General features: G+C 38.1%; 1 protein-coding gene across 2 annotated transcripts in view; it reads right to left on the bottom strand.

Moving 5' to 3' along the window:
• Nucleotides 1-6,186: 6,186 nt before the first annotated feature.
• ERAP2 (endoplasmic reticulum aminopeptidase 2) overlaps nt 6,187-23,603 on the bottom strand; it is a 40,173-nt gene continuing 22,756 nt past the window's right edge. For both annotated transcript variants that reach the window (XM_059175540.1, XM_059175539.1), the window contains 10 exons: nt 22,291-22,356; nt 20,904-21,079; nt 18,698-18,777; nt 17,545-17,728; nt 13,204-13,360; nt 12,553-12,737; nt 11,765-11,926; nt 11,107-11,247; nt 8,971-9,052; nt 6,187-8,031 (listed from right to left, as the gene is read on the bottom strand). In XM_059175540.1, the coding sequence (XP_059031523.1) occupies nt 7,888-8,031; nt 8,971-9,052; nt 11,107-11,247; nt 11,765-11,926; nt 12,553-12,737; nt 13,204-13,360; nt 17,545-17,728; nt 18,698-18,777; nt 20,904-21,079; nt 22,291-22,356 (1,377 nt within the window). In that variant the 3' untranslated portion in view covers nt 6,187-7,887. The remainder of the gene's footprint in view (nt 8,032-8,970; nt 9,053-11,106; nt 11,248-11,764; nt 11,927-12,552; nt 12,738-13,203; nt 13,361-17,544; nt 17,729-18,697; nt 18,778-20,903; nt 21,080-22,290; nt 22,357-23,603) is intronic.

The following is a 23,603-nucleotide window of genomic DNA, read 5'->3' as shown; positions in this document are numbered from 1 at the left end:
AACTTGTGTGTGAATGTTCATAGCAGCATTATTCATAATAGCCAAAAAGTGTAAACAACACAAATGACAATCAAAGAAGCCAGTTACAAAAGACCATATATTGTATTATTCCATTTGTATGAAAAGCTCAGCCTGGCCAAATGATAGAGAAAGTGGATTAGTGGTTGCTGAAGATGGAAGAGAGGGAGGAATGGGAAGCAACTGCTCATGGGTATGGGGGACTTCTTCTTGGAGTGATAAAAATGTTCTAAAAGAACCATGTTGATAGATGCACTCTCTAAATGTCCTAAAAAACCATTGCCTCTGGGACTGGGGCAAGATGCTTAATCTTCCTCAGCTTCATTTTCTCCTCTGTAAATTGAGTAGATAAGTACCATGCTCTTAGGGTTATTGTAAGAATAAGAATAAGACGAATTAACACAAATGTTCAAATGTGCTTTGAACAGAGACTGGCACAAAATAAGCACTAAGGATGGATTTGCTATTACTATTAGATGGGAACTGTGAAATTTTAATACTATGAATATTGCATGCAAAAAAAAAAAAAACGCTTAGACTTGCAAAGCATAACGTGAGTGCAAACAAATTTATATGATGCTGATATATATTACTTATTTATTTATTTGACAGAGAGAGAGAGATCACAAGTAGGCAGAGAGGCAGGCAGAGAGAGAGGGAAGCAGCCTCCATGCTGAACAGAAAGCCTGATGTGATCTCAATCCCAGGACCCTGAGATCATGACCTGAGCAGAAGGCAGAGGCTTAACCCACTGAGCCTCCCAGGCGCCCCTGAAACTGAGTTCTTGATATTGATATCTAAGCCCTCCGTCATTTAATGGGTCCCAGCCAGGCTAGGAAGTGTCAGGGACGGTAGGCCCTGCTTCTAGCTATGAAAACCAATCATAGGTCCCCTTCTATAAAAGTCAGAAGATATAAATGATATTTTTAGAAATTATGTCTAGCTGGCATTTTTGATCGACCTGCTCTTTCGAGGGAGATGTTTACACTCCTGAAGATTCTGATTCAGTTTTCCCTCTCCTTTCTTTCTAGCAGCCTTGCTAACACAGAGCCTAAGATTCCTTCCCGTTAAATGTGTCCTTCAGGTTTTGTGTTTGTTTTTGAGCATGAAAAGGTACTGTAATATTTATACCGAAAATTACACTCGACTGTGATTCTTGGCTGACTCTGGGATGACTCAGATGCTTTTTCCCTCCCTCTGGCTGATAGCTGCCAGCACAGGCTGTCAGTCAGTCAGCAACATTTGTGGAGTGCCCATGGTGCGCAGAACACCAAAGAGACTAAAAACAAAACAGGAAAGACATTTTTACTTTTAAGGTGCTTGCAATACATTGGGCCAGTCGGGACAAGTACCCAGGACATATGCATCGTGTACAATGCATGACACAGAAATATAAAAATATACTAGCAGGATCAGGCTGGGGCAAAATTGACAGGTAGGGGGCTCTGAGTTCTGCTAGGTCCCATTTTCCATTTTGCTTCCTCAGTTATAAATGCTGCTTCACACAGTCAACAAATATTTATCAAATGCCACCTGTATATAATACCCTTGAGTAAGTAACAGATACTGCCTTCCAGAGCTTCCTACCAAACCAGTATTTTCTGGAGTGTTGTCCTTGTCCCAGAACCCACTCACCCCAATCCTCTCTCCCAGCTTCAGGTTTCTCTCTCCCCTTAGGGCTCTTTTCTCAGCTAGCTATTAAAGAACTAAATAAGTATTCATTTAAACAAAATTAAAAAGTCTCACTAAAGCATGACTAATGAGTTACAATTGAATACTTGAGCTTTTATTAGCCCAAAGGAATGAATCTGTAATGGTGAAATTATAGAAGAAACCCAACTGGATAAGAGAAGATGTATTTGGGGAAAAAAAAAAAAAAGAAGTATATGTGGTTTCCTTTTTTTAGATAGCATTTTTTAGATCTGGACTTGCAAGGGCAACACTAGAAATTGTTATTTCTATCTAGGTCCTCAGTGAGTCGGAGGAGACAATAGTGTGTATATTCCCCTTGGCCTTAAAATCCAAATAGCTAGGCTGCCCAGAGAAACAGTTACCTGAAACTAGGAGAAGAAGATGCTTTTTCTACCAGGTAATGGTTTTACTAGAATATAGAACATTATTTTTAAAACAGTGCTTTGGAAAATAACAAAATAAAATAAAATAAAAGTAAAATAGTGCTTTGATCGGGAGTATCATAACTATTGCCTATAGTTAAGGTTCAAGTTAGAATAAGAAAAAGCAAATGCAAACCTTTAAATGCTATACAGCCTCTCTCATTAACCAACAACTTATTCATTGTTGCTTAAGTGACCCTAATTTAGTCCTTGGGGTGAGTTGAATTAACTTGCCCAGTCTGACTCCTGAGGGCTCTGTCTGATTCACAAGAACTGTGCATAGTTGTTTCAGACCAGAACTTGTCTTTGATCTTTATCAGCTTGAGTCTCTTGACCTGTTTAATCCTTACCAGTTTAAAAAGCTCTTGTTTATCCTTCTAGTCTATTCCTACTACTAGTCTTTGAGCCTAGATCTGGAGTCATGAACAGAAAGAAAATAAAAGTATATGCTAACAGCCTTGGGCCATGAAGACAATTGTTTCTCTTTCAGAAAAAGTTCTCCAACCACCATCCCTGCCTCTTGCCATATTTGAGTGTTCAGAGTGTTCAACTTATCCTTTTCCCAACTCAAACTCAGAATAATTAGAAATCAGTTAGAATTTCCAAGCTCAGTTTACCAGAGAACAGTATTTAATGAGGAACGTGGTTTTTAAAACCAAGAAATAATGTCCTTTGTATCCCTTAAGTCTTTCCATAGATAATTTACTCCGCCCACCTTAAAATGGGGTTTGTAATCATAACTGTAGCATTGTTTAGATGACTGCAAAGAAATGTCAGGTGGATCAACATGTGAATCCCTTACAGAAACATGAACCTGAAATGATACATTGAAATAAATATGGCATACTTCAACAGAGGGAGACATGAACTTCGAAGAGTGGGAAATCATATGTGTTAAGACCTAGAGGTGAGAATTAATTAATCATGTACTGAGAATCGAAAACTGGTTTCCTGACTTTATCTGGGAACATGATAGAAGATGAAAACTTTTGGAGAAAAGGGAATTAGCAAAAGACCTTAAAGTCATGTTTGTAAAGTAAAGCTTGCAGAAGTGAGTGAAAGAGAAATTCTTTTCACCCAGTCAATTATGTCTACATTTCTCAGACTTTCTAGTCATTTCTCCCTATGAATATTGGAAAATTTTCCTGATTTAAATCCTGAACAAATGATCTGTTTATACTGCTAACTTCCTGATACAATGTTAAGCATCCCACAAGTTTATTTATGAAAAATCGATACTGTGCAGTCAATACTGCAAACCAATTTCCATCCTAAGGAGTCACTTATGTAAAAGTGTTGGACATTTGCACATTGTTGAAAATAAATTATTATACCTTATGGGAATATGCTAGACTAGGTACCTCGAGTGACCTTCTTGCTAAGAATAATTAAAAATGTAGAATTCAAGAATTTTTTAATTGTTTGAATATATTGGTGACCTGGAAAGCTAGTAAGAAATAGTCATGGATCAAAAACTAATTGAAGGCAGGAACCCTGAGGGGTAAGCAGAAGGCTGAAGTCCGCGTTCACCTTGAGGGCATTTTTTTTTTTTTTTTTTGGCCTTTGAGAGTGGAAAGGATGGATGAGAGAGCCTGAGCTTGCCCAAGTTGGGAAACACAATAGCAAACAAAATTCAGGTACAGGGCGCCTGGGTGGCTCAGTGGGTTGAGCCGCTGCCTTCGGCTCAGGTCATGATCTCAGAGTCCTGGGATCGAGTCCTGCATCAGGCTCTCTGCTCGGCAGGGAGCCTGCTTCCTCCTCTCTCTCTCTGCCTGCCTCTCTGCCTACTTGTAATCTCTCTCTGTCAAATAAATAAATAAAATCTTAAAAAAAAAAAATTCAGGTACAGCCTCTCTATGAAAGACTCATCTGAAACTAAACACAGAAAAATTCAAAGTAAAAGGATACAGAAAAATACATTAAGCAAATATCAACCAAAAGTGGGGCACCTGGGTGGCTCAGTGGGTTAAGGCCTCTGCCTTCAGCTCAGGTCATGATCCCAGTGTCCTGGGATCGAGCCCCGCATCTGGCTCTCTGCTCAGCAGGGAGCCTATTTCCTCTCTCTCTCTCTGCCTGACTCTCTGCCTACTTGTGATCTCTGTCAAATAAATAAATAAATAAAATCTTAAAAGAAAAAAAAAAAAAAATATATATATATATATCAACCAAAAGAAACTAGTGGCATAGCTATGTAAACATCTGGGGAAGCTGTATTTTACTAGGGAAAGTTTACTAGACATAAAAGATTAACATTTGGTACTGACACAGGATACAGGCATAAAAAAGGAAGTGAATTACAGGCTCCTAGGTGGCTCAGTAGATTAGGAATTCAACTCCTGATTTCAGCTCAGGTCATGATCTCAGGGTCATGGGATCAAGCCCCAAGCCAGGCCCTGTGCTCAGTGGGGGAGTCTCCTTGAGATTCTCTCTCTTCTTCCCTTTGTACCTCCTCCTGCTTGCTCTTGCAAACACAGGCACTCTCTCTCTCTCCTTCTATCCCTCTCAAATAAACAAACAAACAAATAAATAAATAAATCTTTTTTTTTTTTTTTAAAGAAAATAAATTAAACCCCCTTTCAGGAAGATAATCTGGCACTACCTATTAAAATACTTGATTACATAAAACACGCATGTGCTTCAACCCAGCTAACCCACTCCTTTCATAATATTTTTTGCCCTTTCTTCTTTATGATTTGGAGACATGACTTTGATGAATGAGATTAAGTTTTCAGGAAGCAGACAATATAGCAGGTAAATTATTTAAAGCCTGTAAACATAAAGGTTGTAAACCCTTATATGCTGAAATGGAAAACACTGATGCATGGTTAAATGGAAGAAAGAAGGTCAATAACAAATGTAAGTAAAGGGAAGTTGCAAAGAAAAATGTGGCCATTTTAAGCAGCCTTGTGTTTGACAGCCATGAATGTTCAACTGGAAAACTAGCCTCCAGGACTATTTGGAGATCCCCCTTACAGTTAGAATGGAATAAGCCCCCCCACCCCACTCCAAACAACAACAAAAAACCCCAAAACAAACAAACAAAAAAGCTCCAGGAACTTCCCTCTGAAAATCAAGACCTCTGATTCTGTGGAACCTAAAATAGACCCAACGACATAGCAAGAAACAAAATGCACAGGGGTGTACATGAAATAGGACAAGAAATTCCTAACATGGGGCACCTGGGTGGCTCAGTGGCTTTAAGCCTCTGCCTTCTGCTCAGGTCATGATCCCAGGGTCCTGGGATCGAGGCCCGCATTGGGCTCTCTGCTCAGCTGGGAGCCTGCTTCCTCCTCTCTCTCTGCCTGCTTCTCTGCCTACTTGTGATCTCTGTCTGTTAAATAAATAAATAAAAATCTTTAATAGAAAAAAAAAATTCCTATCATGGTGGTAAAGTTGGACTCTTGAAGGCTGAATTCCCCATTCTCCCCCACACAAAGCCCCTCATACAGAGCAAGACATTGGTTTTAGGCTCCTTTGATCTGGAAGGTTTCTCATTCAGAGTGGGCTTCGGAGACCACAGAATTCTCCCAAGTCTCTGTGGGAAGTCAGCAGGCCTGGAGCCCTGTCTGCTCTCTCCATCATCCATTCATGAACTTGTCTATAAGTATTTCACAACTTATTTGTTCATTTGGGGTAAAAGGACGTAAAACTAACTTTAGCCAAGTCTTAGTTGGTGCTGGAGGTTTGGCATCTGCCATAAAGATTTTGAAATACTACACTAAGTACAATAGATTTCTTTTTTTTAAATTCCTTATTTGTTAAACCATTACTGGCACAGTACTTACTGTGTTCATTTTCAACAAATGATAAAACTGCTACTTCTACTACTTCTGTACTCAATTCTCAAGAATCTGAGAACTTACAAAGAACTTAAAAACAACTTACACAAAGAACTAAAAGGAAGAGAATCAAAAACTTGGAAACTTATGATTGATAACTTAGTATACAAAGGAAACTACTTATTTATGGAAATAAATATGACGGCAGAGATCTACCAAAACTCATACACATTCTTCTGCTTAAATTACACATTATCTTGGTGGAAAAAATAACATTCTTCACTCTTTCAGTTTCTTTATTTGAAAGTACGTTTAATTCCAGATGGGTATTACATGTTACACAGATCTTGGTAGGACCACAACCAAGTCAAATCTAGAGTCAAAGATGCTTCAAAGATTCCAAGAAATGATCTGAAAACAAACTTAGCAAAATGTGTTGGGTCATGTCAATGGTCCATCCAAGCTGTACTCTGTCTCTGTCCGTGGCACCAGAGAAAGATCTGTAAACCTTCAAGATATCACTCTAAAATGGATGGGTTAGCGCTCTGCCCACCTTACTCGTACCCCGATATCCCAGCCTCCCTTAATAGCCCAGATAAATTAATCTGTGTATTGATTCAGATTTTTCTAGAACATGTTTATATCTTCATAGTGATCCATATGTGGGCACATGAATTTATTAAATTTACAACCTGATATCTAAGAGTGGTGGTTTCCTTATTCATTCCAAATACCTTATTAATAAAACAAGTAATTTAAGCATTTAGAAAAGCATTTCAGAGATCCAGTTTCCCTTAAGAATATGAAGAACTGCTAAAACTGAGTTATAAAACATGATCCATTTAAATATTTACATTAAACCTTAAGTTAACAGGAAATACACACGATACAATCTAATTTTGCAATTTTCAAAAGATGTTTTAAAACTGTGATAGTGTACAGTTTAAAGTGGTGAGGTATAATTGTTCTCTCCTTTACCTCTATGACTGCAGATTTTACTGCCTGTGGAGATGACCTCAGGAGGCTATCCTTGAGGCTCTTAATGAAAGTGAGGCTCTGGGGATGCCTGGGTAGCTCCGTTGGTTAAGCCACTGCCTTCGGCTCAGGTCATGATCCTGGAATTCTGGGATCGAGTCCAACATCAGACTCCCAGCTCCGCAGGGAGTCTGCTTCTCCCTCTGACCTTCTCCCCTCTCATGCTCTCTCTCTCTCTCTCAAATAAATTTTTTAAAAAATCTTAAAAAAAAAAAAAAGAAAGAAAAAGAAAGTGAGGCTCAAGCCCCCTCTCATGCTCTCTCTCTCTCTCAAATAAATTTTTTAAAAATCTTAAAAAAAAGAAAGTGAGGCTCAAGCCAAGCAGCCCTCCTGGCTTTGTGGGTAAACCCTGACACCTAGTTTCTAATAATCAGAGATTTGGTGACAAATTCTCTGGTTTTCTGATCCTTATACTTCATAATTGGATTCAAATTTTCCAGGAATGGTAAAAATTAGAAAACACTATTCGGGCTGAGATGAAGGAGGAAAAGGGGGAGGAAATGAAAGGATGCGAATGAAAGATTTTTTAAAAAAAGAATTGGCTATGTTTCCTTGAAGGTAAAACTGGCTGGGCAAAGTCCAGGATGCTAAGCAAGGCTAGAAAAAACACCAAAAAAGCAAAAAAGTAGCAAGTAGCATGCTATAAGGCAGTGTAGGGAGTGGGCGATGTGGCTAATCTATCGCAGCTCTGTCTGTATATCTACATTCACATCTCCACATATCTCCAGTATTCAGGAAGTTTACATTTAAGTAAGCTACTGAACTGGACTTCCCCCACCTCAACATCATACATCTGTCAGCTAGAGACAACTGCTGAGAGCCGGCAGCTGCGGTGGCTGGTTTCTTGGGGCTTCTTACTGGTTTAGACAAAATACCCAAGACTTTGACGTGGGCTTTACTGACTTCAAGCCCACATGTGATGAGCTCTTTCTACTGACTATTTAAGAACTAACCAGTAGCCAAGTCCTCAGAGTGGGAAGATTCCTCTCCAGCCACTTAATATTTTTGGCTATGGTTTCCAAAATCATTTGAAAAGTATCCAGATGTAACCCTTGTGCCTTAAGAGACTCAAAAAACAGTTTCACCTGAAAAATAAGCAAGAAAAAAATTACTGACATGGTTCACGAAATACTTGTTCTTGCAAAGGGTTTCAAATCATATGTACAACAGAGTAATCCTCTCTCTTGCAAACTTTAAATGGTCATTTTCCTGTCTTTTGGGGGTTTAATTAGTATTTCACTTTATCTTCAAACAATGTAAGACAGGAATGATAAATACTCATCTTACAAGTAAGCTCACTATGGGTAAAAATGTTAAATGATTGAGCCAAGTCATATGGTAAGTAGTGGGCCAAGACTTAAGTTCTAGAATTCTGAGTTTCCTTCGAGGGTAAATAATTCAAGATTTATTTTGGAAAGAAGATGGAAAACATTAGAATGCTTAGGAATAAAAAAAAAAAAAAAGTGGAGGGGCACCTGGGTGGCTCAGACCACCCTGGGAAGCCTCTGCCTTCAGCTCCGGTCACGGATCCCAGGGTCCTGGGATCTAGCCCTGAATTAGGCTCTCTGCTCAGCGGGGAGCCTGCTTCCTCCTCTCTCTGCCTGCCTCTCTGCCTACTTGTGATCTCTGTCTGTCAAATAAATAAATAAAATCTTTTAAAAAATTAAAAAATAAAAAATTTTTTAAAAAGTGGAATTATCAACAACAGTAAGTTTTGTTAATAAAAGACCTTTAAGTATTCTTCCAAGCTTCAATATAGTCACTTCTGCGATCATACACTATGAAGGAAATAATAAGCAAGGACTCATCTCTGAAGTGTAAGTTTCATTTTGAATGTTATGAACACCTGTATTTTAAGAGGGTCTAGTCCTGTCCCTTCCATTTACTGGCTATGTATCATTGGGCAAACTACTCCTTTTCTTTTAATAAAATGAGAACTTTACACCAGATTATATCTAAGTTCACTTTCATTTTTACAACTTGAATATTTATTTTTCAGTTGTTAGCAGAAGAGAGTCACAAACCTCTTGCAGCTCTTCCTTGGAAGAGAAGTGAGATGTTGGGCCAACGATGATCATTCTCATAGCAAATGAGCCCAAGTCAAACCTGAAAATGAGAAGGAAACCCACAGATTTAAGTAATAGGAATACGGACCTTATCTTTATATGTTTTTAAAATATAGGACATTAATAACTATATGATAAGCTTGTGCAATACAATATATTCTATTAATTACCCTAAGAATAACTCATTCATCCAGTAAAATCCCAAAGCTATGAAATGTATCAAATTTGACCATAAGATAAAAATGAAGATAAAGACTATTTAGGAACTGGGGGCGCCTAGGTGGCTCAGTTGTTTGGGTGACTGCCTTCAGCTTGTGTCATGATCCTGGAGTCCCAGGATCAAGTCCCGCATCGGGTTCCCAGATCCATGGGGAGTCTGCTTCTCCCTCTGACTTTCTCCCCTCCCATGCTCTCTCACTCACGCTCGCTCTCTCTCTCAAAAAAAAAATAAAATCTTAAAAAATATATTTTACAAGACTTTTTAGGAAGTGTGACGATCTTACTCAGTAGTGTTTGTGTTTAAATTTATGTTTTTGCTTAAAGAAGCATTCTCTATTTTTTTTATTATGCACTCTATTGGTAAAGATTTTTTGCCGAAGAACTTCCCAATATACGTATTTTTACTTATGTATTACATACATGTACTATGTTATAGGTTCAACAGAAAGTGTAATAGCATAAGAACTTATATATGTAGTGAGATGTTCTCCTTGCACTCTCATGTACTATCTTGCACACTTCCCCATCCCATTTTGGAGATCCACTGCTTTTTAAACTGTATTTTGTGGGGGCCAATGTTATTCGGTTAAACTCTTCATTTCCAGCCCCAGAATTCATCCTTCACCCCAATGTTGTCTACAGAGAATTTATAGCATAAGTCCAAGGGATTTGTGCTAAAGAGCAGAGCACAGATACATCCCAGAAATGATTCCAAGTCTAGACTGTGCACATGGTCAGGCACAAGGGTCATTTCCAGTGACAAAGGAAATCTACGGCATTGCAGAAAAAGTATGATCATATCAGGGGAGGGAACAGATAGTCAAGCAAATGACCCAACCAATGATTCCAGTGATCTTTAAGGAAACACACACACACATTTTATATATACATATTATATATACATATACACACACACACACACACACACACACACACATATATAATAAAAATATACATTTTTTAAAGCAGTAAAGCAGTTTCTGTTTGGTCCCATGTGAATGTCAAACTCCTTAAAAGCCTGGGAGGGGGTGAAAATGTTCTTTTTGTTTACACAAGATTCTGGGGACTCTAAGTCCTTCATGGCTAACAAATGAGATGGAAGAGGAACCAGGGGTGACTGAAATCAAAGATACTAACTGACACTAAAATAAACAGAGCAGACTACACAGGTCTCAGATTCTGGATATTTTCCATATAGTTCATAAGTGACATTTTGGTTTTGGATAAGAAATAGCTGAGAACCTTAGCAGGGGTTTGTTGTGAGAGAAAGCACTCCTATCCTATACCTTCCACTGAAGTCTAATCATTATTTGTTCTTTCTGAGGGATATTTTAGGGCCAAGAGCATGCTGGAGTGAACTCTGGTTCTCCCAGGGGTTGAAACCCTAGAAAAGACGCAGAACTGATGAAGTTTTAAAGAGGGGGTGTCTCCCAAAACACTTCTGATCAGATTTCTTTCATCTCCTCTAAGCTCTCCACTGAGCCAGTTCCACAGGGGAACTGAGGGTGGGGATTAGTGTTCATCAAAATTCCTGAAACTCTCCATGAACAAAGCAGGCGGAATGTGTTCGATGCACTATATATGGATTGCTTGGATTCTTCTGGGCTGGTGAGGAAGCTAGGAGGACCATGGTGGCCCAGGAGTTCTTTGCCTGGGAAGGGTGAGAGAAATCTCTTTCCCACTCACTTCTCACTCCTCTCCTCACATCTGGACAGAGTAATTCAGGGTATTAAATTTTCAAACGAATAGAGTTCATCAAACTATTTGGGTAGAAATAAGATTTATGTGCTTTGGGGGATGCATCATGGTACTTGGTTTCAGGTAACTGAATCATCTAGGTAGAAGAACACACATTGGATGTAAATGAATACCAACTTTTTTAGGAGATGGGTCCAATTTTCTCTTAAAAAATTCCAGGCTAGTTGCTGCCCCTTTGGATTTCTGGCAATCACATAAAAAAGAGTGGACAACTCCTGTGTCTTGATGACTTCTCCTTCCATTCCTAGTTCAATTAATCTGAAGAAATAAAGATCATTTGACTTCTCATGGCATGTGTCATATAATGGAAATTAACTCAGGTTATCAATATATTAAGAGTAGAAGAGAAAGAGGCATGATAGAATTATAACTTACCAAAAACAGTAATAAATTCCTTACTAATATTTTTAATGTTCCAGCTAAATTTTCTTTTTTTTCTGGCAGTAATTTTATTCACTTATTATTTCAAAGAAATTAATCAGCATCTTGTACAACACCTTATACCCAAGAATGCATTCTTGCGTTCACTTTTCTCCAAGGTTTTGAAAGTAAAATGTAGCTATTTGTCCAATATTGGTCACCTGATTAATAACTAGGAATATCTGTTTTGATCATTTGCATTTTGTCCATATGTATTTTTCAGAAGTAAATTCAAAGCAAATCAAATTTTGATTCAATTCTTTTATGACTTTGAAGTTGGTGGTCAATATTTTAGTGACTTCATTGGATTTTTATCAGTTTACTTTTAACAAGTTGGTTTAATTAATGCACTTACTTCTTTAACTTTTCCTGATGTTGGCTGGTTGACAATGCATACAGAATTTTCTTTTTTTCAGCACCTGACATGGACAGTCCATATTGCTCCAAAAGGTAATTCCAACCTATTGCTGTGTGAGCACCCACAGAATACACGACCTCTAAAACATCCGACGGAATGCTATAGTATGAGGAACAAAGTGAAGGAAAAAGTCCTATGAAACAGCGTAATCCCTGTGATCGCTGGGCATCTTCCTGATTGTAATAAACACCAGAATCCATTTTGCCACCACATACACACTTTTGATGCCCCCAAGTCATTGGTTTCTCATCAAATATGAAATCTGGGGTCAAATTTCAGGTCTCTGGTATTGGGTGATGAAGAAGTAGACTTTTTTAAAAGGTAATCTCTCAAAAAAAAAACCACACCAACTTTTAACAAATGATCACTGCTGTTTTGACTGCTTGTACATTTCACATTGCTTTTTATCTTTAAGACACACTTTCCGAGCTTGTGCAACCCCCTCCCCCCACTTCTACCTTCTGGCAATCTTTCTGTCACCGTGCCAATCCCTCCAAGCCCTCCCACTAAGGGGACCTAAATCTCACTTCCCACAAAATCTATTGAGCACTTACTATATGCTAGCATGAAACAAAGGTTTGTAATTCCCAGCATGGCTTTACCCTACCATGCCCCCTGCCCCATACCATCTTCACTGAAAGGTTTCAGATCTAACATCTTGCTTGATCAAAGACTTTTGCATCAAAGTGAAAGGAACAAAGAACAGGACAGATGTCTAGGTTTACTTTAATTTTCCACTGGATTCCATCCACTGAGAGAAGAGTTCAGTTGCCTTCTGGATGCAAGGAGCATGGTTCAGGTAACAGGCCAGTTTTAGGATGGTCGATCGAAGCATCCTGTCCCAGACAGAGCCCTTGTCACTCCAGCTTTGCCTGTCAATCACTGGCTTAAAATACTGGAGAATGTAATGCTGCCGAAAGAAGAGGATGATTTACAGAGAGGCTAAATTTAGTACTTAACACAGCTCTTACCCGCCAAAAAGGATCAACTCTAAACTGCCTGCATGAATCTTGCCCAAACACAGAACTATTTGGCTTTGTATTTTCTCCTTGTTTTCTGGGCCCCACCTACCATACTTAAACAGAGTTTTTGCATTAAAATGGGGTTTAATTTCCTATCTGAGGGTAGAATATCATTGACAAAAGATAAAATCACACTTAGAAGGAATATTTTGCTCACGATTCTGATAGGATCGTCTTAGGTTGGTGATGACAAGAAATGAGAGATTTCCAACCACTCAGTGCGGTTGACCGTGCCATCAGCCAGTTCCCTCAGCTTCTTAAAGATTTATCCCCAGAAGTTCACACAAACAGACCAAGTCTCGCCCATCCTCCAGACACTCTCTACTTAGTGAATTTCCTGGAAGTGATACAAACCTTGAGGTTTTCTGTGACATCTGAAACATTCCTTCTCTCCATCATGCGGTAAAACAGCTCTAAGTATTCCAGACCTTTGAGAAGTGCGGGAATGCTTGCTTCATGTTGGAGATAACGAGTCAGGTCAAGGGCTTTGTCTAGGGTCAACCTTCCTGCACTGAAGGATGAAACAAGGTTGGGTGTGTGTACATAACTTAGAGTTCTTACTATTCTTTTTTTTTTTTTTTAAGATTTTATTTATTTATTTGACAGAGAGAGATCACAAGTAGGCAGAGAGGCAGGCAGAAAGAGAGAAGGAAGCAGGCTGCCTGAGGAGCAGAGAACCTGATGCGGGGCTCGATCCCAGGACCCTGAGATCATGACCTGAACTGAAGGCAGAGGCTTTAACCCACTGAGCCACCCACACACCCCCAGTTCTTAGTATTCTTAATATTAACACAAATATGATCTAGTGAGCAATGGGAGGAACAATTCAGCCAGACCATTGGGTTTAAGTCCTAGATCTGCCAATGACTAGTTCTATGATCTTGGGCAAATTACCTAACCTTTCCCGGCCTCAGTTATATCCCTTATACATGAAAGTAACAGTAGTATCTTGTGCTGTTGTAAGGATTAAGTGACTTCATTCACACAGAGTGCTTGGAGTCATTCCTCACATGCAGTAAGAGATTTATAAAGGAAATATTAGCTAATATTAATAGTTAGGACCAAATAATAGCAAGGTTTTCACATGTTGGGTGATTCTCTAATGGTTTCACTTGTGGATTTGAATTGTTCCTCCAAGTGGATTTGGAACTTTGAGGACAAAGTTTGTCCTTCCTTTTTTTAATGTCCCTTCTAGAGCCTAACAGAGAAGTAGTATTTATTCTGAGTAGGACAAAAAAAGTACTTCCATCTTTTTTTAGAATCTAATTAGATTCCAAAGTTATATGGCTTCTCTGTATTTTCTTTTAATGAAAAGAACAAACAACAAAACTATTATTCTGAATACCAAACATTAGGGCCTCTTCTGCAGAGGAAATAAACCATTATATCGTCATTTTGCAAAGTGGTTCTCACATGTGTTTCTGACAGAACTTGTGTCTGCACGTGGTCTGTAAACTATTACTGCCAGCATTCAACTCGAAGATTAAGCATAATAGTCTGATATGGAAACAGATTCAAGAACAAAAGACATTTCTATTGAATTTTCATTAGCATAATGCTCTACCTCCTTTGGGTTTTTAAATGTTCAATTTTTATCTAAAAAGAGGAAACCGAAACTAGCAAGAAGTGAAATTAAGAAGAACCAACTCTTGAGACTTTTCTTAAACACAATTATATACTGCTTTCAAACAGACTTATGGAAAAGTTTCCACAGTTTTTGTCTGAAGACGGAGGGCTGAATTATATGCACTATGATTCTATGGTTTGCTGTATTTTTTAGTGTAGTTATCTGCAAAACGTCACAATTCCTTCCCTTGTTTGTTACTGTCATGCCATACAGTGTAGCTGATACCCTAGAGGATCAGCAACAGGAAAAACTAGGTAAAATATTCCAGGGTCCCATTGTAAAAAGGGTGTTGAACACAAAAATGACCTCATATTAATCCTGTTTTTCTTATTTGTCAAGCCTATTTGTTTCTTACAAAAACAAACACCATTATTTACTTTTATACTTATCTACTAAAAAAAAAAAAATCAATCTTAACATTCATTTAAGAGGATTGCTTTTCTTTTTATGTAACTATTGTTACACCACCAATCATCATGCAAAATATTACCTGAAGGTTGATTCAGCTTATAAATAAACACATATGTGAGCTTATACTTTAGCCCAACAGAAAAAAAAACCTGTATCTTATTAGTACACCGTTCTATACTTATGAGTATACAGTTTCAGCTATTTGGTACCTTTGTGAAATAAAACTATATTCCTGAAAAGCCAATTTGGGTATGGGACTAAAAGGAACAAACAGTTTTTCTGTAAAGAATTTAAAGTTGTCGTTTCAATTCCATTCAACCCAGATGAGATTCAAGAGTTAAGTTATGCTTAATTAATATGAAAATGCAATTAAGATAAATGTCCATTCCTTGGCTAAATTCTGTCTTCAGAACAACTATGATCTCTGATTACTTCTTTTAACTCTTAAATAGATATTTTATAAAGCAGGGAAGATGCGATAAATATTAAGGGAGAGTAGCAAGTAAAAATACTTTGACCTAGTATGAGAGTTTTAAATTGTTTCCTTATTGACTGAGTTTTATGATAAAGTTAATATAAACAAATTATGAAACAGTTGGAAATTAGAGAGGGAAGGAAAAATGCCTCATAATTTCACTACACATCACATTCACTAATAGCACTTTGGAATATTTCCTCCTCTTTTCCCCCACACTTTTAGCTAATAATTTTTTTTTATATAGTTGCAACAAAATAATACACAAATTCAGATTCTTCTTTTTTCCAACTTCACATTATTTGAACTGCATTTCTATGCTGTTGCTTCATCTTCCTCTTCAAAACAGGATGTTTTAAACGATTTTTATTAGATAATACTAATACTACTAATAGCTAACATTTATTGAACATTTATTGAACTGTGCTTAGTGCTTTAGTGGCATTATCTTATGCAATCCTTGAAACAGCCCTTTATATTAGATATTTTTATTTAAATCTGGAATTTTAAAGACTAGAGAAGTACTAAAGACTAGAAAAATTAGGCTTAAAATGTTTAAATAATTTGCCTCAGGTCAAAGAAGAATTGAAGAGATAATACTTGAAGTCATCTATTTTAAACCAAAATTTGTATTCTTTTTTTTTTTTTTAAAGATTTTATTTATTTATTTATTTTAAAGAGAGAAATCACAAGTAGATGGAGAGGCAGGCAGAGAGAGAGAGAGAGAGGGAAGCAGGCTCCCTGCTGAGCAGAGAGCCCGATGCGGGGCTCGATCCCAGGACCCTGAGTTCATGACCTGAGCCGAAGGCAGCGGCTTAACCCACTGAGCCACCCAGGTGCCCCCCAAAATTTGTATTCTTAACTTCATTAACCTGGCCACCTCGTTTTTCCACTGATTCATTAATAACAGTAGGGTTTCTTCTGCTAAATTTAGACAACCCATAAATTTATTGGCAGAAAGAGCAAAAGAGATTTTGCAACTATTTGAAATATTGGTTTTCATTGTTAAATTGTCAATATTCTTCAGTGTTCCTATTCCTACATTTTTAACTCATCTTCTTTGCAATCTACTCAGAGCTTCTCCTTTGACCAGACAGACCTTCTCCAATGAACCGTGGCTTACTTCCCAGCTAGTCTATCATGTAACCATCCCCACAGTTGTGGGATGGCCACATTCCTAGCCCATCCTGACTTCAATGTGCTCTGCTACAAGTGTTCCTGAGACATGAGCTGAGGATTAAGCTTTCAATCTCTCCTTTTCTCCTTACTAAAGAATTCTGTTATTGTACAGAGAAGCTTCTCCTGAGAAATGTCCTGCTGGTTACTCTCACTCAATTTGACCTAGATAAACATCTGAAAGGAAATAATATGTCACACTAAATAAAATGAATATAGTAATTCTCAGAATAGGAAAAGCTTACAATGCACATTATTTCACCTGACTCCTAATTTTTTTCCATTGGGGATCTTGTGACGGGATTTATTCTACATATTTTTCTGCTGATGATAAATGAGAAAAGAAAGAAAACACTTTGTCTTTCCAGGAAAATCTAAGGAGGAATAAACATAAGGAGCCAGTTTCTCCTTCATTTCCCTTTCAATTTCATATTGATTTCTACGGTGTGAGCCAAGTAACAAATGGATTGCGCACTTGATTTAACATTTAAAATCATAAAGGTTAAGACTATATTACACTTTTTTGTTCAACAGATTACATAGGTATTTGGTGAAACAGCAAGCTACTCACCTAAATTTTAAATCTGTCATCAAAAGCTTAAATGCTTAGAGGGTCCACCCTAAGTGACTGAAACAGGTCACTCATGTACCATTTGGGACTTTGGTGCATGGGACAGTAAAAGCCTTGCTTCAAGAAGGACGCTGCATCCTCCTCTACGTGGGAATGAAGGTCCATAGTTGCCACATCTCACGTTCAAAAGAGACTCCAGAAGTCAGGATTTGTACATAAATTTCCCCACATTTTAAAATGTCAGATTACGTGTTTAAATACTGTATTGGTCAAAAACCTTATCAGTAGATAAGCTTTGATCTAGTGGCCAGTATTTGACCTTCATTCAGATCCATCACATACGAATGAACAGTACTGAATGTTTGATTTTAAAATCTATCATATCTGGTTATGAATAACTTATTTCCTGTGAAATGGAATGAAATTTTGCATTACCTTACTAGCTGAAATGCATCATGAATCAGACCTACTCTGTCCTTAGGTCTGAGAAGTGTGTGGTTCTGATTCAGCTGTGTGATTAGTTGGTCCCATCCGTGCCCCTCATAGTGAACAATGTAGTAGCCATTTGAGTCCACGTTGAATTTCACCCAGCTGGTCTTTTCAGATAATTCCAGAGTATCTAGGAGGAAGAAATTGGCATAGCATTTTATTAACAATATACATACCAGGAACATCTCCAAAACTGTTAGTTCTCATGCTATTACTAATTAATCAGTAGGAAGACAAAGTTTTGGAAGAATCATTATGATATTCATTTTCACAGTCTACTGAATGGGTTTTTTTTTTTTGGTGAATTATGGTCTTATTAAATTAATAAATAAGTAAATTTGTTCTCAAAAGCAGTCTCTGCAGGTCTAAGAGGCCCAGTTCATCAGATAATAAGCATGATCGGAATTTGACTTATTTGTGGCCTTGTCACTGGTCATTGCAATATGTATATGTAGATAGGTGATCCACTTGTCTAGTCCTCATTTTGGATGAAATAAAGATTCCAGGTTGAACATGACATTATGACGGAAACCTTCTCATATTTCAGTGAGGTATTCAAAAGTGAAATTAAAATTATATTATGTATTTTTAATATGACAAACATTATCCTATGTCATCAAAATATCATTATCATATTATCTCAATAGATCTGTGAGACTCATTCAAAATAAGATGAGAGAACTGAAGCTCAGGAGGAGTAAAGAAATTGTCTAAGGGTCACACATCTAATAAGTGACATAGTAAGGAGTTGAACCCAGAGCCAATGCATTCCAAATTCATTCCAATACGTATTTTTGCCTTGTGGCATAAGAGCTGGGTTAGTAGTTTTTAAGGGATATAAGAAAGCAAGCCCTCATTTCCTGATATAAATACAAACCTATCTCTGAATGCTAAACGCACAAGAAAACTTTCCAGTGAATAGAAAATTCAAATTTTCCAACTAAAGAGTTCTTTTAGTAATTAATAAATGGAGAAATGAGGACTTCCCTGGACATAAAACTTTTATTTTGAAATTTACTTACAGTAACTTTCTTCCACATAGCCCAGAACATGTTTAATTTCAGAACTGAAAGACCTATTTGGCTCCTGAGTTCATTACCTGTCCTTGATTTTAGAACGTGTCTATGGATCACATTAGAGGAACTCGTGGTGTAGGTCAATGGAATATGCCACAGGTACCTGTGTCAGAAGATGGAGATGGTTACAGACTGAACGAATGGCCCATTTAATGTTCACATTGTCAGACTCAGATAGGTTGTAAAAGGCACTTAATGGCCCATCTTTCACACCACCAGGGGCCCTATAAATTTTATAGGCTAAGACTTACAGATCCTTCAGTATGCAAAAATTCTTCCATACAATTATAGAGGTGCTATATATACCTGGTTGAGCTCTGCCACAATTATCTGTGCCATTGTCCAGATCTCATACCATAAATTCTGCTGATTGTTTTCTTCTAAGCAAGAGAAAAAAATCCAGTCTTCCCTTCATATTTCCAAAAACTCTGGATATTAATTCAAACAACCAAAGAAAACTTCAAGAAAAGCCTCAAGAGATAAAGATCTGACCTCAATATGATTTCCACTTATCCTTTTGTTCAACACAGCTACCCACACCCCACCCTTGCAACTGGTAAGTAACTGTAAGTAGTCACAACACCGCAATCTAGGATCTGCTGATGAGCCAAGTCCAGAAAAGCAGAATGGATTGGAGGAAAAGACCAATTTCAATGATACTTTGGTTACTTCTCAGTGGTCCTACTATGATAAATAACAGAAATTGGCTGGTGCATTTTTTTGCTTGCTAGCAGGTTTTACAATTCCTCTATCGCCATCAAGCCATATTAGCTATAGTAATCTTGTACATGTAAAATCAAGTCCTTGAAAATACCAACAGGTGAAAAAACAGAAAAAGGAATAATTGAGGATGTACCTATTAGTCTTCAGAAAAATATAAAACAATGAAAGAAATAGCATATGTAGACTTAAATCTAGTAAAGGGTCAGAAGGGATAATCTACATGTTAACCCATAAGGTATTGATAATTAACAAAGCAATTGAAAAATTATACAAAAAGGTAAAAGCAGACACATAGATATTGCCAAGATTTAACAGAATGATCTGGATTGACCTTTGGCTCCAGAAGGAAAGGAATTTTTTTCCAGATAAACATAGCTGGGAGTGAAAAAGAGGGAAAGTAGCATTTCTTGAGTTTGAATAAGCATGAATCAGATGATAATAATTTTATAAGAATCATCTAAATACAGAGGAAAAATACAGATCGTTGTAGTAGATATTTGTTACTCTGGCCCATCCACAGCATTGAACTCCCTCGTGATAGTTTGATAAGTTATAAAAGTGTGAATCCTGCCTTCCCAGGAATGAATCACCATTAAATTTTTCAGGTTGTGTTGTCAGGATATAAATAGTTTTAAGCTCTCTGAGTTTCAGACTTTAGAAGGACATACGGAAAAATGAAATGCGTGGATAGAGAAGTGGCATAAAAGTTGCTGTTGGATTGGAAATGGGCAACTGACCAAATAGAAAAGAAAAACAATATGTTGTCTGTGTTAAAGACCTTGAATTTGCTTCTGATTGTCAGAAAAATTCTAGAATTGTTATGAGACAGATACATCCCTAGAAAAAGAAATAACAATAAGAGTCAGAACAGATTCACTTGTATTATTTCATTTTAAAATTGACCTCATTCATCTTATGGATGGAACTAATAGATCAGAGAAATGTGGACAGTGTTGTGTTTCTTGATTTTAGTAAAGCCTTGAACGCGGCTTCTTGGGATAGGCTGGTGAAGGAGATATGATAGTACGGTTCATTGGATTCACTTTCATTATTACCAAGACACAGCATATGTTTTAAGACAACGCATTCACAGTCAGTGACTGAAAAACAAAAGGCCACAGGAGGTTGAATTCACAGGATTCACAGGAATGTAATTCACCCCCAGGGGATATATTTTCCCTTCTGATAGGATGTAGAACTGTCATAACAATTTCTATGTATGCTCTAGTCACCCAACCTATGAGGCCCCAGAAATCTAGGATGGAAAAGAGTGGGACATATTTGAGCAGAGCTATGCATCAGAGCCCAGCGGCTGCTGCAGAATTATCAAGAACACAAGGACACAGTAACGCTGTCTGGGGCCCGGCCTGAAGCTCTTTCAGTCTGTTACCAAGGCTGGGTCAGGCCTCTGCTGCCTGTGTAGAAAGAGCATCCACCATGTTGCCCAAGAAACTAAAGAGCAAGCGGAGATACAGTGACCTAGGCGAACAGAAGAAAAGCAGCCACCTTTCCTGCAGGGCCCTCCATTCAGGGTCCTCTCTGGAAACCCCGCTCAGGAAGCGCTCCTGCTGCAGCCTGAGGGAACGCCCTTCTCTTGTGATCACCACCAGGGGAATTCCTTTCTGCAGAGTCCAGGTCGCCATCATCTCCTTGAGCTCCGTGCTTTCCTCCCGGAAGGCGAGCTGAAATGACAAGTGACTTCGGTGACTCCAGAGGGAGGAGAGAAGCCCAGGAGAGCAGAAACGCACAATCTCCTTGGATGGCGGAAACAAGGCTTGAGGAGGAAGAGGGGGGCCTCAGGCTGTCAGCTCAGGGCTGAAACTGGTGCCGGGCTGCCCCAGAGGTGCTCTCTGCAAGCTGACTGAAGGAGGGATGTATGCAGCAGCTAGAGGGTTAACACGCGGTGGCAAAAGTCCCAGAGGAAGGCCTTGCTCTAGACTGGAGCTCCCTCCTGCTCCACTGCAAACCAAAAGCCCAGAAAACAAAACAGAACAAAACCGCCTCTCCATTTTAAGGACAGTGGAGTGGAGATGTTTCAGAGAGAAATGTCTATCTTTAGGGGAGCTTTAAATACTCCAAAAGAACTGTATTATATCAATAGATGTCGACTGAATGGAGAACAAAGCCTCTAGCTTCCTAGCTTCTCTTATGGACTTCTGATCACTGGATTATGCCGAATCTTCCTTTAAAAACTACAATTTATGGGATTCCTGTGCCTCTTCTTAAAAAGAGTTCCTCTTTTCTTCCACTAAAGTGTTCCACTAACTTCCCAGAAGTAAACAAAAAGACAGGGGCCTCTAGAAAACCATTCACCCTATTTCCAGACCTAACATATTTGGTTTGGCATTTTCCTGAGCCTGGAGGGTGCCAAGACAGCACTAACCAGGCAGAAGAATTCTGAGCCGAGATATTTTTAGCTAGCAGTGGGGTTGTGGGAAAGCTGAATTGTAACAAAAATATAGTAGTAACAGCATCATCCCCCTAAGAGGCCTGAACATTCCTTTTTCAGTCAACTTTGTTTCAAGGGAAACTGTGGAAGTCTCTTCCTTTCCAGTTACTTAAAGGGACAGTTGATGGGGCACCTGGGTGGCCCAGTCAGTTAAATGTCCAACTCTTGCTTTCAGCTCAGGTCATGCTCTCATGGGTCAGGGGATCAGATGGAGCCCCACATCAGGCTGCCCCACCAAATGCTGGACCTGCTTGAAGAGTCTTTCCTTCTGCCTCTCCCCCCACTCTAGCACCTTCCCCCCCCCCCTCTCTCTCTCTCAAATAAATAAATAAATAGATAAATAAATCTTTTTTAAAAAAGGAATAGTTGGGCTCCTCTACATAATCACTTCGGATCACATGACACCCCAGATCTCTTCTACTCTAAGTTTTTTTTTATACTTACTGTATTGCTTGTCATCTTGGAATCAGAATAACAAAATTCACCAGATGTAAAATCACCTAGACAATTCTATAAAACAAGAATGGAAGAACACTGCCATTTGGGTATTGATAGTTGGCTGAATATGCATATTAGACATGAATATAGATACTTAATAGCTCTATGAAAATTTAATTGCTTCAGACATGGTATGGAGCATAATAGCTCATGAGAAAGGGGGAAGAAAAGCATCTTGGTAGTGACCATAGGAAAAGTTACTTATATACATAAAACAAAAAGTAATTTTTGTGTATTTCCTATGGTTGCTGCAAAGGCCCCCCCTTTTTTTTTTCCATTTTCATGAACTATTATGTTCCTTACCATGTATATCTAGATCAATTAAATTTATATATATATATATACACATATATATTTCAAGTTTTCTAAAGAAGTACAATGTAGTAGAATGATTGTTGTAAAAATTAATTAGTTTGTTGACTTTTTCTTTGTTATCTCTTTCCCTTGGGAAAGGTCCTACTTTATTCTTTTATTGTACGTGCTGCTCATGCCCCTATTTAGCATTTAGGCAACTGTGTCTAGTAGTAAACATCTCCTATCATATCACAAATCCCTTGACTGGGGAGGGGAAATGCCTTTGCTTACCTGGGTATTCCTAATGACTATCACAGTAACAAGAGAATAATAAACTTTGAATTCAGAATTAAAATGAGACCTAAGAAAATCAACAACTTGTCATCAAAGCTTAAATAACTAAGACTTAATGCTCAAGGGGAACTGTACATGGAAAAATAACACACACACTTTCTAAGGCTCTCAAATGCTCTTAAATGATTTTATGAAAAATAACAACAAAGAATTCCTCTAATTTCCAAGTTACTATTGACACATGTTAGAAATGATGTGATGTGACACAGTGTTGAGGAAGATATCATTTCATACCACAGTTTCATTTGGCATCAGAAAGTGGTCAACTAGACCTGAGGACCTTTAGGAAAAGGTTAGATGGGAGACTTTCCTGATAACTAGGAAGAAGCTGTGAAGTTATTAGGAAAATGAATACTGAGCTTGGAATCAGAAGATAGATCTCAAATACTGACTCCTTCATTGCCTGTGTCTATACAACCTTGCACCAATTTCTCCCTCAATATTACTTTTCCCACCTATAAAAATGGGGCAAGAATGCCTACCTTACCTTCTTGAGATGGCTAATAAGCATGATGTGACTAAATTTAACATAGGAATATCCACAGTTGGCCTAAAAGAATCCTGCAATTCTTGGCTAAATTTCTCCTCTAATAACTCCCTGACCACCATGC

The sequence above is a fragment of the Mustela lutreola genome, chromosome 5 (genome assembly GCF_030435805.1).
Source record: "Mustela lutreola isolate mMusLut2 chromosome 5, mMusLut2.pri, whole genome shotgun sequence".
Taxonomy (NCBI): Eukaryota; Metazoa; Chordata; class Mammalia; order Carnivora; family Mustelidae; genus Mustela; species Mustela lutreola.
Note: the sequence above shows the minus strand (reverse complement) of the source record. Positions and strands in the feature narration are given on the sequence as shown.